The sequence below is a fragment of the Hyla sarda genome, chromosome 7, assembly GCF_029499605.1.
Source record: "Hyla sarda isolate aHylSar1 chromosome 7, aHylSar1.hap1, whole genome shotgun sequence".
Taxonomy (NCBI): domain Eukaryota; kingdom Metazoa; phylum Chordata; class Amphibia; order Anura; family Hylidae; genus Hyla; species Hyla sarda.
In genome coordinates, this window is record NC_079195.1 from 230448931 (window position 1) to 230460399 (window position 11469).

General features: G+C 45.1%; 1 protein-coding gene across 11 annotated transcripts in view; it reads left to right on the forward strand.

Annotated features, from left to right (window-relative positions):
- The window catches only part of SZT2 (SZT2 subunit of KICSTOR complex), a 167548-nt gene that overhangs the window by 68954 nt on the left and 87125 nt on the right, over window positions 1–11469 (forward strand). For all 11 annotated transcript variants that reach the window (XR_008846705.1, XM_056533045.1, XM_056533036.1 and 8 more), the window contains 5 exons: window positions 146–293; window positions 5726–5818; window positions 7489–7570; window positions 7660–7926; window positions 9820–9958. Coding sequence is in view for 10 of the 11 variants with exons in the window: in XM_056533045.1 (XP_056389020.1) it covers window positions 146–293; window positions 5726–5818; window positions 7489–7570; window positions 7660–7926; window positions 9820–9958 (729 nt within the window). In the remaining variant the exon portion in view is untranslated. The remainder of the gene's footprint in view (window positions 1–145; window positions 294–5725; window positions 5819–7488; window positions 7571–7659; window positions 7927–9819; window positions 9959–11469) is intronic.

Below are 11469 nucleotides of genomic sequence, written 5' to 3' on the forward strand. Positions count from 1 at the left end.
TTAATTTTTTCTTGTTTATGTGTATGAACAATGGAAAATAATAAAGATTTATAAAAAAAAATAATAATAAAATAAAATAAAACGAAAAGCAATTTAGACAAGAAATTAGCAATTATATATAATGTCTCCTTTTTTCCCCCCTCAGTGTGGATACAGAGGAATGTGCAGAACAAGAAGTCATTGAGGTGTCAACCCCAGATTCAAGCAGCCAGCCGAGCGCAGAATTCCAGCTGTCTAACCTGGACACAGGGCAGGCCTGTGAGGTGTCTCCGGACCTTCACAGAATCATACAGGTACCATCCTATTGCTGAAGCTGCCGGCTCTCTTATCCGCCCGGCCGTACACATAGCATTAGGCTGAATGATAATTACCTTTCTTTTTGGTGACACGTTTTTCTTCAGACATTGATCCTTCACTATGCCGTTTCATCCCTCTCTTGATCCCCCTGTGCCTTTTCAACCCCCCTCCCCTTATTTATCACCCCTGTGCCACATAATTCCTCCCTGTGCCTTGTTATCCCCTCATCACCCTCTGTGCCATCTCATCCCCCCCCCCCCCATCACTAGAACAAAGAAAATGATGAAGTGGGTAACTCACCAGTAAATCTTTGTCTTCTTTATTATAAATACTCACATATATACAAATGAGTTGCGGGGAGGGACATGCACGGGAGTACAGCTAGGCGGCTCTAATTTTTCCAAAATCATGACAAAAATAAGGCTATTTTACCACAATTGGGCAAATTACTGTAAAAGTGTGTTATTTTTACAGTTATTTGTGCAGTGCCGAACTATCTTTATCTTGTATTTGTATCCCCCCTATCACCCCCCTGTGCCATGTCATTTCCCCCTTTATCACCCCCTGTGCCATGTCATTCCCCCTTTATCACCCCTGTGCCATGTCATTCCCCCTTTATCACCCTTTGTTCCTTGTCATTCCTCCTTTATCACCCCCTGTGCCATGTCATTCCCCCTTTATCACCCTTTGTTCCTTGTCATTGCCCCTTTATCACCCCCTGTGCCATGTCATTCCCCCTTTATCACCCCTTGTTCCACATCATTTCCTCTCCTCTAATTTCCCTGTGACATTTTATTCCCTCCTTTATCCCTCCTATGCCATTTTAATCCCATCCTTTTTCACCCTGTGCCTCATTGTTCCCCTATCTGATCCTCCCTGTGCCATTCAACCCCCCCCCTGACCCTCCTGTGCCATTTTATTCCATGCTTTATCCCCCTGTGCCATTTTATTCCATGCTTTATCCCCCTGTGCCATTTTATTCCATGCTTTATCCCCCTGTGCCATTGTATTCCTCCCTTTATCCCCCTTGTGCCATTGTATTCCTCCCTTTATCCCCCTTGTGCCATTGTATTCCTCCCTTTATCCCCCTGTGCCATTGTATTCCTCCCTTTATCCCCCTGTGCCATTGTATTCCTCCCTTTATCCCCCTGTGCCATTGTATTCCTCCCTTTATCCCCATGTGCCATTGTATTCCTCCCTTTATCCCCCTTCTGCCATTGTATTCCTCCCTTTATCCCCCTGTGCCATTGTATTCCTCCCTTTATCCCCCTGTGCCATTGTATTCCTCCCTTTATCCCCCTTGTGCCATTGTATTCCTCCCTTTATCCCCCTGTGCCATTGTATTCCTCCCTTTATCCCCCTTGTGCCATTGTATTCCTCCCTTTATCCCCCTGTGCCATTGTATTCCTCCCTTTATCCCCCTTGTGCCATTGTATTCCTCCCTTTATCCCCCTTGTGCCATTGTATTCCTCCCTTTATCCCCCTTGTGCCATTGTATTCCTCCCTTTATCCCCCTTGTGCCATTGTATTCCTCCCTTTATCCCCCTGTGCCATTGTATTCCTCCCTTTATCCCCCTGTGCCATTGTATTCCTCCCTTTATCCCCCTGTGCCATTGTATTCCTCCCTTTATCCCCCTTGTGCCATTGTATTCCTCCCTTTATCCCCCTGTGCCATTGTATTCCTCCCTTTATCCCCCTGTGCCATTGTATTCCTCCCTTTATCCCCCTTGTGCCATTGTATTCCTCCCTTTTTCCCCCTTGTGCCATTGTATTCCTCCCTTTATCCCCCTGTGCCATTGTATTCCTCCCTTTATCCCCCTTGTGCCATTGTATTCCTCCCTTTATCCCCCTTGTGCCATTGTATTCCTCCCTTTATCCCCCTGTGCCATTGTATTCCTCCCTATATCCCCCTGTGCCATTGTATTCCTCCCTTTATCCCCCTGTGCCATTTTATTCCATGCTTTATCCCCCTGTGCCATTGTATTCCTCCCTTTATCCCCCTTGTGCCATTGTATTCCTCCCTTTATCCCCCTTGTGCCATTGTATTCCTCCCTTTATCCCCCTTGTGCCATTGTATTCCTCCCTTTATCCCTGTTGTTCCATTGTATTCCTCCCTTTATCCCCTTGTGCCATTGTATTCCTCCCTTTATCCCCCTGTGCCATTGTATTCCTCCCTTTATCCCCTTGTGCCATTGTATTCCTCCCTTTATCCCCCCTGTGCCATTGTATTCCTCCCTTTATCCCCCTGTGCCATTGTATTCCTCCCTTTATCCCCCTGTGCCATTGTATTCCTCCCTTTATCCCCCTGTGCCATTGTATTCCTCCCTTTATCCCCCTGTGCCATTGTATTCCTCCCTTTATCCCCCTGTGCCATTGTATTCCTCCCTTTATCCCCCTGTGCCATTGTATTCCTCCCTTTATCCCCCTGTGCCATTGTATTCCTCCCTTTATCCCTGTTGTGCCATTGTATTCCTCCCTTTATCCCCCTTGTGCCATTGTATTCCTCCCTTTATCCCCCTTGTGCCATTGTATTCCTCCCTTTATCCCCGTTGTGCCATTGTATTCCTCCCTTTATCCCCCTTGTGCCATTGTATTCCTCCCTTTATCCCCCTGTGCCATTGTATTCCTACCTTTATCCCTGTTGTGCCATTGTATTCCTCCCTTTATCCCCCTTGTGCCATTGTATTCCTCCCTTTATCCCCCTTGTGCCATTGTATTCCTCCCTTTATCCCTGTTGTGCCATTGTATTCCTCCCTTTATCCCCCTTGTGCCATTGTATTCCTCCCTTTATCCCCCTGTGCCATTGTATTCCTACCTTTATCCCTGTTGTGCCATTGTATTCCTCCCTTTATCCCCCTTGTGCCATTGTATTCCTCCCTTTATCCCCCTTGTGCCATTGTATTCCTCCCTTTATCCCTGTTGTGCCATTGTATTCCTCCCTTTATCCCCCTGTGCCATTGTATTTCTCCCTTTATCCCCCTGTGCCATTGTATTCCTCCCTTTATCCCCCTTGTGCCATTGTATTCCTCCCTTTATCCCTGTTGTGCCATTGTATTCCTCCCTTTATCCCCCTGTGCCATTGTATTCCTCCCTTTATCCCCCTGTGCCATTGTATTTCTCCCTTTATCCCCCTTGTGCCATTGTATTCCTACCTTTATCCCTGTTGTGCCATTGTATTCCTCCCTTTATCCCCCTTGTGCCATTGTATTCCTCCCTTTATCCCCCTTGTGCCATTGTATTCCTCCCTTTATCCCTGTTGTGCCATTGTATTCCTCCCTTTATCCCCCTGTGCCATTGTATTCCTCCCTTTATCCCCCTTGTGCCATTGTATTCCTCCCTTTATCCCCCTTGTGCCATTGTATTCCTCCCTTTATCCCCCTTGTGCCATTGTATTCCTCCCTTTATCCCCCTGTGCCATTGTATTCCTCCCTTTATCCCCCTGTGCCATTGTATTCCTCCCTTTATCCCCCTGTGCCATTGTATTCCTCCCTTTATCCCCCTGTGCCATTGTATTCCTCCCTTTATCCCCCTTGTGCCATTGTATTCCTCCCTTTATCCCCCTGTGCCATTGTATTCCTCCCTTTATCCCCCCTGTGCCATTGTATTCCTCCCTTTATCCCCCCTGTGCCATTGTATTCCTCCCTTTATCCCCCTGTGCCATTGTATTCCTCCCTTTATCCCCCTGTGCCATTGTATTCCTCCCTTTATCCCCCTGTGCCATTGTATTCCTCCCTTTATCCCCCCTTGTGCCATTGTATTCCTCCCTTTATCCCCCTGTGCCATTGTATTCCTCCCTTTATCCCCCCTGTGCCATTGTATTCCTCCCTTTATCCCCCCTGTGCCATTGTATTCCTCCCTTTATCCCCCTGTGCCATTGTATTCCTCCCTTTATCCCCCTTGTGCCATTTTATTCCTCCCTTTATCCCCGTTGTGCCATTTTATTCCCCCACTGATTTTCCCGTTATCTCTCATTTCCCACAGACCCAATTTTCTGACTGCAACTAAAAGCGGTTTCATTATTAACCCCTTCCCGCTATAGGACATATGCATACATCCCAGCACCCGACACATTCGCGCACTGGGACGTATGCATACGTCCTAGCGATCTTCGGCACTGCCGCGGGCAGCGCAGGATATCGACGGCGGGACCCAGCTGTCAAGCACAGCCGGAGTTCCGCCGCAGCTGCCGGAGCCACGATCGCGCCGGTCCCGGCAGCATTAACCCTGTAGATGCCATGATCAATCCTGATCACAGCATCTATGGTGTTGACAGGGGGAGCGCGCTTCCCCTGTTCACCGATGACGGCGCCGTGATACGATCGCGGGTCGCTATTGGTTGCTATGGCAGCAGGAGGTCAGATCATGACCTCCTCTCTGCCTGCTACGGAAGCCTGTGAGATCCAGCCACAGGCTGTACTGTGTGCAGCTGATCGGGTCATACTGTGCTGCAGTACAAATGTATTGCAGCATACTATAACCTGTAAAAAGTGTAAAAAAAATCAAATAAAAAATTCTTCAATAAAAGTATGAAGTGTAAAAAAAAAAAAAAAAAAAAAAATTCCCCAATAAAAGCCCTATATTATTACCAAAAAAGATCAAAAACACAAATCCTATACATAATAGGTATTGCCACGTCCCTAATGACATGTACTATAAAACTATAATGTAAATTATCCCGCACGGTAAATGCTGTAAAACAAAACAACAAAAAAAGTGCAAAATTCGCCAATTTTGGTACAAATAGCGGAATAAAAAAGATCAAAAGGTAGCATGTATTGCAAAAATTATACCAATAAAAAGTACAGCTCATCCTGCAAAAAATAAGCCCTCACTCAATGGCGTCGCATGAAAATTAAAAAAGTTACGGCTGTTGGAAAATGAATGGCAGAAAAATTATTTTGCTCAGAATAGAAAAAAGAACATAGAAAGCCATATAAAATGGGTATCGCCATAATTGTGCTGACCCACAAAATCAATATAACATCACTTTTACCGCACAGTGTACAACATAAAAAAATTTAAATGTCTGAAATTTTCCAGTTTTTCACAATATTTTGGAGTTTTTCACAAAAAATTCTGCATGTGTCAACAAAAAAGCACCACTTATATAAAGTACAATACATATTACAATGTACAATTATATATATTACACACAGTACAATATATATTACTATTTAAAGAGATACATGTCAAGTAAAATAAAAAAAATAGCCTGGTCATTAAGGTAAAACATGGGTCCATCCTTAAGGGGTTAATAGATGTGCAGCTAAGCAGCAGCTTTACCCTCCGTACCACGTGGCCATTAACAATATGCTGCTCTCAGATTGAAAATGGCTTGTTGGCGCAGTTGCAACGCCATCGGGGGCTCAGTGTGTGAATCCAGGCTATTAATGGGTGATATTTATTTATTTTATGTTGTAATTTATAGGATAAATTTCTTGCCATTGGAAGTCTTCACTTCAAGACGGTGCAGTCAAATCCCCACTACTTCTTCTATTTTCCGTCTTCCCAAAGAAGAGAGGTAAGTGTTCTCTACACATCCCACAGTGTCTGAAGGACGCATTTCGGCACCGCTGGCCTTTGGCTGCTGAGGAAAAAACCTTCTGTGCCGAAACGCGTCCTGTCTGTACCGCTACTATGGCCAGATGAGAATAAACACAACAGTTATTACATCCAATTTGGTGAGTGCTGGGATCTTCTTAGTACTTATATAGTTGCTATACACCACCCCTGAGGATGTGTTCACACATTGTGGGTTTTTTTACTGCTTTTTTTCAGTTTTTGTTCAGATTTTTCCAAAATCATGCCAAAAATTGGTCTATTTTACTGCAATTGTGCAAATTACTGTAAAAGTGTGTCATTTTTACAGTGATTTTGGAAAATTTCAGCAAAAACATCCAGAATGCAGTAAAATTTTTTGAAAAGGTCAAATTACTTTCTCTTCAAGATAATATTTCTCTCAAAAACAGACTTTAAATAGGAAAATGCATCAAAACTGAACATAATGTGAACTGAATAGCACATTATAAGAATGTCAGAGTGGCACCACTATGAGTATGGACTCACACTAATGCTTCAGGAAAGGAAAAGGAAACCATCAGTTGGGTCTATAGGTGTGGCTCTGTCCCACGGTGGTGCTAGGATAGATGATACATAGAATCAAGTATGCAACACGAAAAAGGCAATCCTGCACTCACCGCTTAGGTACAAAACATCCGGCTCCTCTCGCGGATCCTCCGTCCAATTGGCAGACATGCTTGGCATGGGGCGCTCAGAGGCGACTCCCGGCGGTTTCACGCACAGAGATTATGCGCTTTTTCTGGCCTAATGTGAACTGACCCCAACCCACTTATGAGTCTAATCAGTTCACCTGACCTCCGGCACCAGCAGCTTAAAGGGGTACTCCGGCGCTTAGACATCTTATCCCCTATCCAAAGGATAGGGGATAAGATGCCCAATCACGGGAGTCCCGCCCTATTAAAATAAGTCCCCAGAGCTTATTCGCTCCGGGTCTGATTACTGTCGATCACGGGGACGGAGCGTTGTGACGTCACAGCGTCGCCCCGTGTGACTTCACGCCTCCGCACCTCAATGCAAACCTATGGGAGGGGGCGTGTTACGCCCCCTCCCATAGGTTTGCATTGAGGTGCGGAGCCGTGACGTCACAACGCTCCGTCCCCGTGATCGACAGCAATCAGATCCGGAGTGAACATGCTCTGGGGACTGATTTTAATGGGGGGCGGCGTTCAAGATCACGGGGGTCCCCAGCGGCAGGACCCCCGCGATCAGGCATCTTATCCCCTATCCTTTGGATAGGGGATAAGATGTCTAAGCGCCGGAGTACCCCTTTAATTAGATGACCAGGTGCAGTGATCAGACTTCACCCCCTCTCATAGGATTCATAGGAATTTTAGGCAGCATTAGGAAATCATCCTGTGATGGAATTGCACTCATTGGGGCTTAAAACTCATGCCTGCCACATCAGTTAAAACAGGTAAGCACAGAGCAAACGCAGGATCCTCTACATTATTCTCTATATAAGCAAAGAATAATTATTCCTTGAGTACTTCTTTAAATCTCATTTCCATGGTACAAATTTTAGGCCTATCCAATCAATGAAAGTCTATAGTGTTTATTTTTTATTTTTTATAAATAAGTAATAATAATTTCTCTCTTAATTCCTTTTAATAGGACGACACCACTCAGGACACCAGAGACAGGAATCCCAGCGAGGATATGGAGGTCTCGGAAGCAGAACAGGCAACAGAGGAAGGTGAGGAGGACAAATAAAATGATGGCCCTATAACATATTGTGGTACTACGTCACCCAGGGATTTCATGCCTTTACCCATACACCCACAGGTAATACATCCACAGGTGGCATTGCCACTGAGAGCGACCCGGATCTGGAGGTGGAATACCGCGAGCACTCGGATAACGCAGAGTCCGTGTCCGAGTCAGAGACTGTAAATCAGGACGACGATTCCTTCAGCGTTCTGGGAGACTCTCTGAACGGGCAGGAGATGTCCGAGCTTGAGATGCCTCCTCTGTTCGTGCACCTTATCTGCTCGGTCACACACAAGAGCCAACACGGCTCCATGCCGGTACTCACCCTGCCCACCTGCCTTGGTAAGTGCGCAAATCACGACGAGATCTTCATGGTCAGAAAAAAAGTCTGACTGTAATTACAGGACTTTATTTCGTCATTCTAGTTTACTTTATGCTCCAATGTGCATTTTTCAAGATGTCTGCTTGCTGTCGGTGAATTGGAACATTCATTGTAGGAGCAAAAAAGAAACTACAATGATGTAATGCTGGATCTATTGCACATCAGCGTTCCCTACAGACCACATGGAGCTATAATGGGGCCCATCATAGTGTCAGTTGTTGTGACAAGGAAGAATAGAATTGCATTATTTTCCTCCTATCACAGCTGAGGGTTTGTTACATTAGTATCCAGCACAAACAATTTTTATTAAAGGGGCATTCCAGGAAAAAAACTTTTATATATATATATATATATATATATATATCAACTGGCTCCAGAAAGTTAAACAGATTTGTAAATTACTTCTATTAAAAAATCTTAATCCTTTCAGTACTTATGAGCTTCTGAAATTAAGGTTGTTCTTTTCTGTCTAAATCCTCTCTGATGACACCTGTCTCGGGAAATGCCCAGTTTAGAAGAGGTTTGCTATGGGGATTTGCTTCTAAACTGGGGATTTCCCGAGACAGGTGTCATCAGAGAGCACTTAGACAGAAAAGAACAACCTTAACTTCAGAAGCTCATAAGTACTGAAAGGATTAAGATTTTTTAATAGAAGTCATTTACAAATCTGTTTAACTTACTGGAGCAAGTTGATATATAAAAAAAAGTTTTTTTCCTGGATAACCCCTTTAAGCTAAAAAGCTTTGACTTCAGACTGATACATTTTACTGCACCGATACAATTGTAGCAAACAATCAGAACAAAATAGATTTGCGCTGCTGATGTGCATGGCTCATAGAGCAGTGGTCTCCAAAGTGTGGCTCTCTAGATGTTGCAAAACTACAACTCCCAGCATGCCCGGACATGCACTGGAAATAGAAGATAGACTTAAAAGGGGTACTCCGGTGGAAAACTTTTTTTTTTTTTAATGAAGAGGTGCCAGAAAGTTAAACAGATTTGTAAATTACTTCTATTAAAAAAATCTTAATCCTTCCAGTACTTATCAGCTGCTGAATACTACATAGGAAATTATTTTCTTTTTGGAACACAGAGCTCTCTGCTGACATCATGACCACAGTGCTCTCTGCTGACATCTCTGTCCATTTTAGGAACTGTCCAGAGCAGCATATGTTTTCTATGGGGATTTTCTCCTACTCTGGACAGTTCTTAAAATGGACAGAGATGTCAGCAGAGAGCACTGTGCTCGTGATTCAGCAGAGAGCTCTGTGTTCCAAAAAGAAAAGAATTTCCTCTGTAGTATTCAGCAGCTAATAAGTACTGGAAGGATTAAGATTTTTTTTTATAGAAGTCATTTACAAAACTGTTTAAGTTATCCACCGGAGTACCCCTTTAAAGGGGTACTCCTCCCCTAGACATCTTATCTCCTATCCAAAGTGCCGGAGGCTCGTGATGTCATAGGCGCGCTTTGCTCATGAAGTCACGGCCACACGCCCTCAATGCAAGTCTATGGGAGGGGGCGTGACGGCGGTCACGCCCCTCCCATAGACTTGCATGGAGGGGGCGTGGCCATGACCTTACGAGCGGGGCGTGGCTGTGACATCACGAGCCGCCAGTCATCCGGCACGGAGCGAAGTTCGCTCCGTGCTTCAGGTGTCTGGGGTCCGCAGCCGAGATCGCAGGGGTCCTCCGTTGGATAGGGGATAAGATGTCTAGGGGCGGAGTACCCCATTAAGGTTTACTATAAAGGTGACAAAATATCAGCTGTATGTAACGTGAATATATTTTCCTTCCTGTGCAGAAGAGGAGACCGTAGGAGCTTTACCTTTGACTTTTGGTTTCTGCCTCTTTTTCAGGTGAAGTGATCGGTTGCCTGGAGAACAGTGAAAACCTTCAGAGCATCTCGCTTGCCGATCTGAGCGTCATGCTGGATATCTATGTCCTTACTCTACCCCTGGAGATTGAGGGGGTGAATGACGACTCCCAACACACCCGGTAGGATCCAAGCAGTTCTCCCCAGTTCTTGGCCCTTATACCTGAATCATCTGCACTATATGGCTCGCGCTGTACACAGATGTCTTATGATGTGGCCATCGCTGTTTATAGGAATTCTGTGAAACCTCTTGATCACCTCCTTATCCAGACCAGAATTTCTGCTACACATTTTTGGGTCCACCATTTATCATACATACTGGCTCTGTTCTTTGAGCAGACCACCTCTCAGAAGGTCACTTTTAAGGTCATCACAAAGAGTTTTTCCATTGTGTTTCTTCATCAGGTCCCTGAAAATGCTGTCAGATTGTACAGATCATAGATATTTATTTATCCTGGTTACTAGACTGTTCCTCATGGCAGGGGGTTAGGTTTTAAGTTGCATGAGTTTCCGAGCACTATGTATTATGTATTGTATTATTATTAGGGATGTCCTGATACTGGTATCAGTATTGGCGCCAATACCAGACATTTACAAGAGTAATTGTACTAGTCCATATGTCCTTGATACCTGCAGATCGCAGAGACGCCACATGATCAGTGGGCAGAGAGACGTAGGTCCCCTTTATAAAAATAATAGTCCCTCTCACCTTTCCTACGCTCCCGCGCTGAAGCCACTTCATCATTCGCTCCGCTATCCGGAGTGGTGCAGGACCTGCCGAGTGATGACATCTCTTTATCATGTGACAGGTCCTGTACCACTCCAGATTGCAGGAGAAGATTCTTTACCACTAACATAGCAAAGGATGCAGAGGATTTTTATTTTATTTTAGAGGGGACTTATTAGGGGGAAACTACTTAATGGGAGATTCCCTGCCTATCTTCTGGGGGCTTCTAGCTTAAAAGGTGGGATTACTTACCTACTTACTGGGGGCTGGTACCTACTTCTACCCAATAGTGTGGGTTTCCCTATGTAACCAATTTAGGCTTCTTTCTAATAGGCTGATATTCCCTAACTGATTCTCTACTGAATTACTGAGGGCTTTTATCTAATAGTGGGGATTTCCTACCTACTGGGGGCTTCTGCCTAATGGGGGGGGGGGGGGGGATTCCCTACTTACTGAGGCTTCTACTTAATTGGGGGATTCTCTAACTACTGGGGGTTTCTACCTAATTGGCTTGGATTCCCTATTTACTTGGGGCTTCTACCTAAAAGGGGGATTCTCTAACTACTGGGGGCTTCTACCTAATGTGCTTGGACTCCCTACGTACTGGGGGCTTCTACCTAATAGGGGGGGATTCCCTACTTACTGAGGCTTCTACTTAATTGGGGGATTCTCTAACTACTGGGGGCTTCTACCTAATAGGCTGGGATTCCCTACATACTTAGGGCTTCTTTCTAATAAGGAGGGGGGGGGGGGGGTGGGGGCCCTAACTACCAGGGGCTTCTGAATAATGGGGGGAGGGGGAGTTGGGGGTTCCCTACCTATTGGGTGCTTTTTTTGTAATAGGGGGGATTCCCCACCTAATTTCTGGGGACATATCTTAATTATGAGTCAGTGAGGGCCTCATGT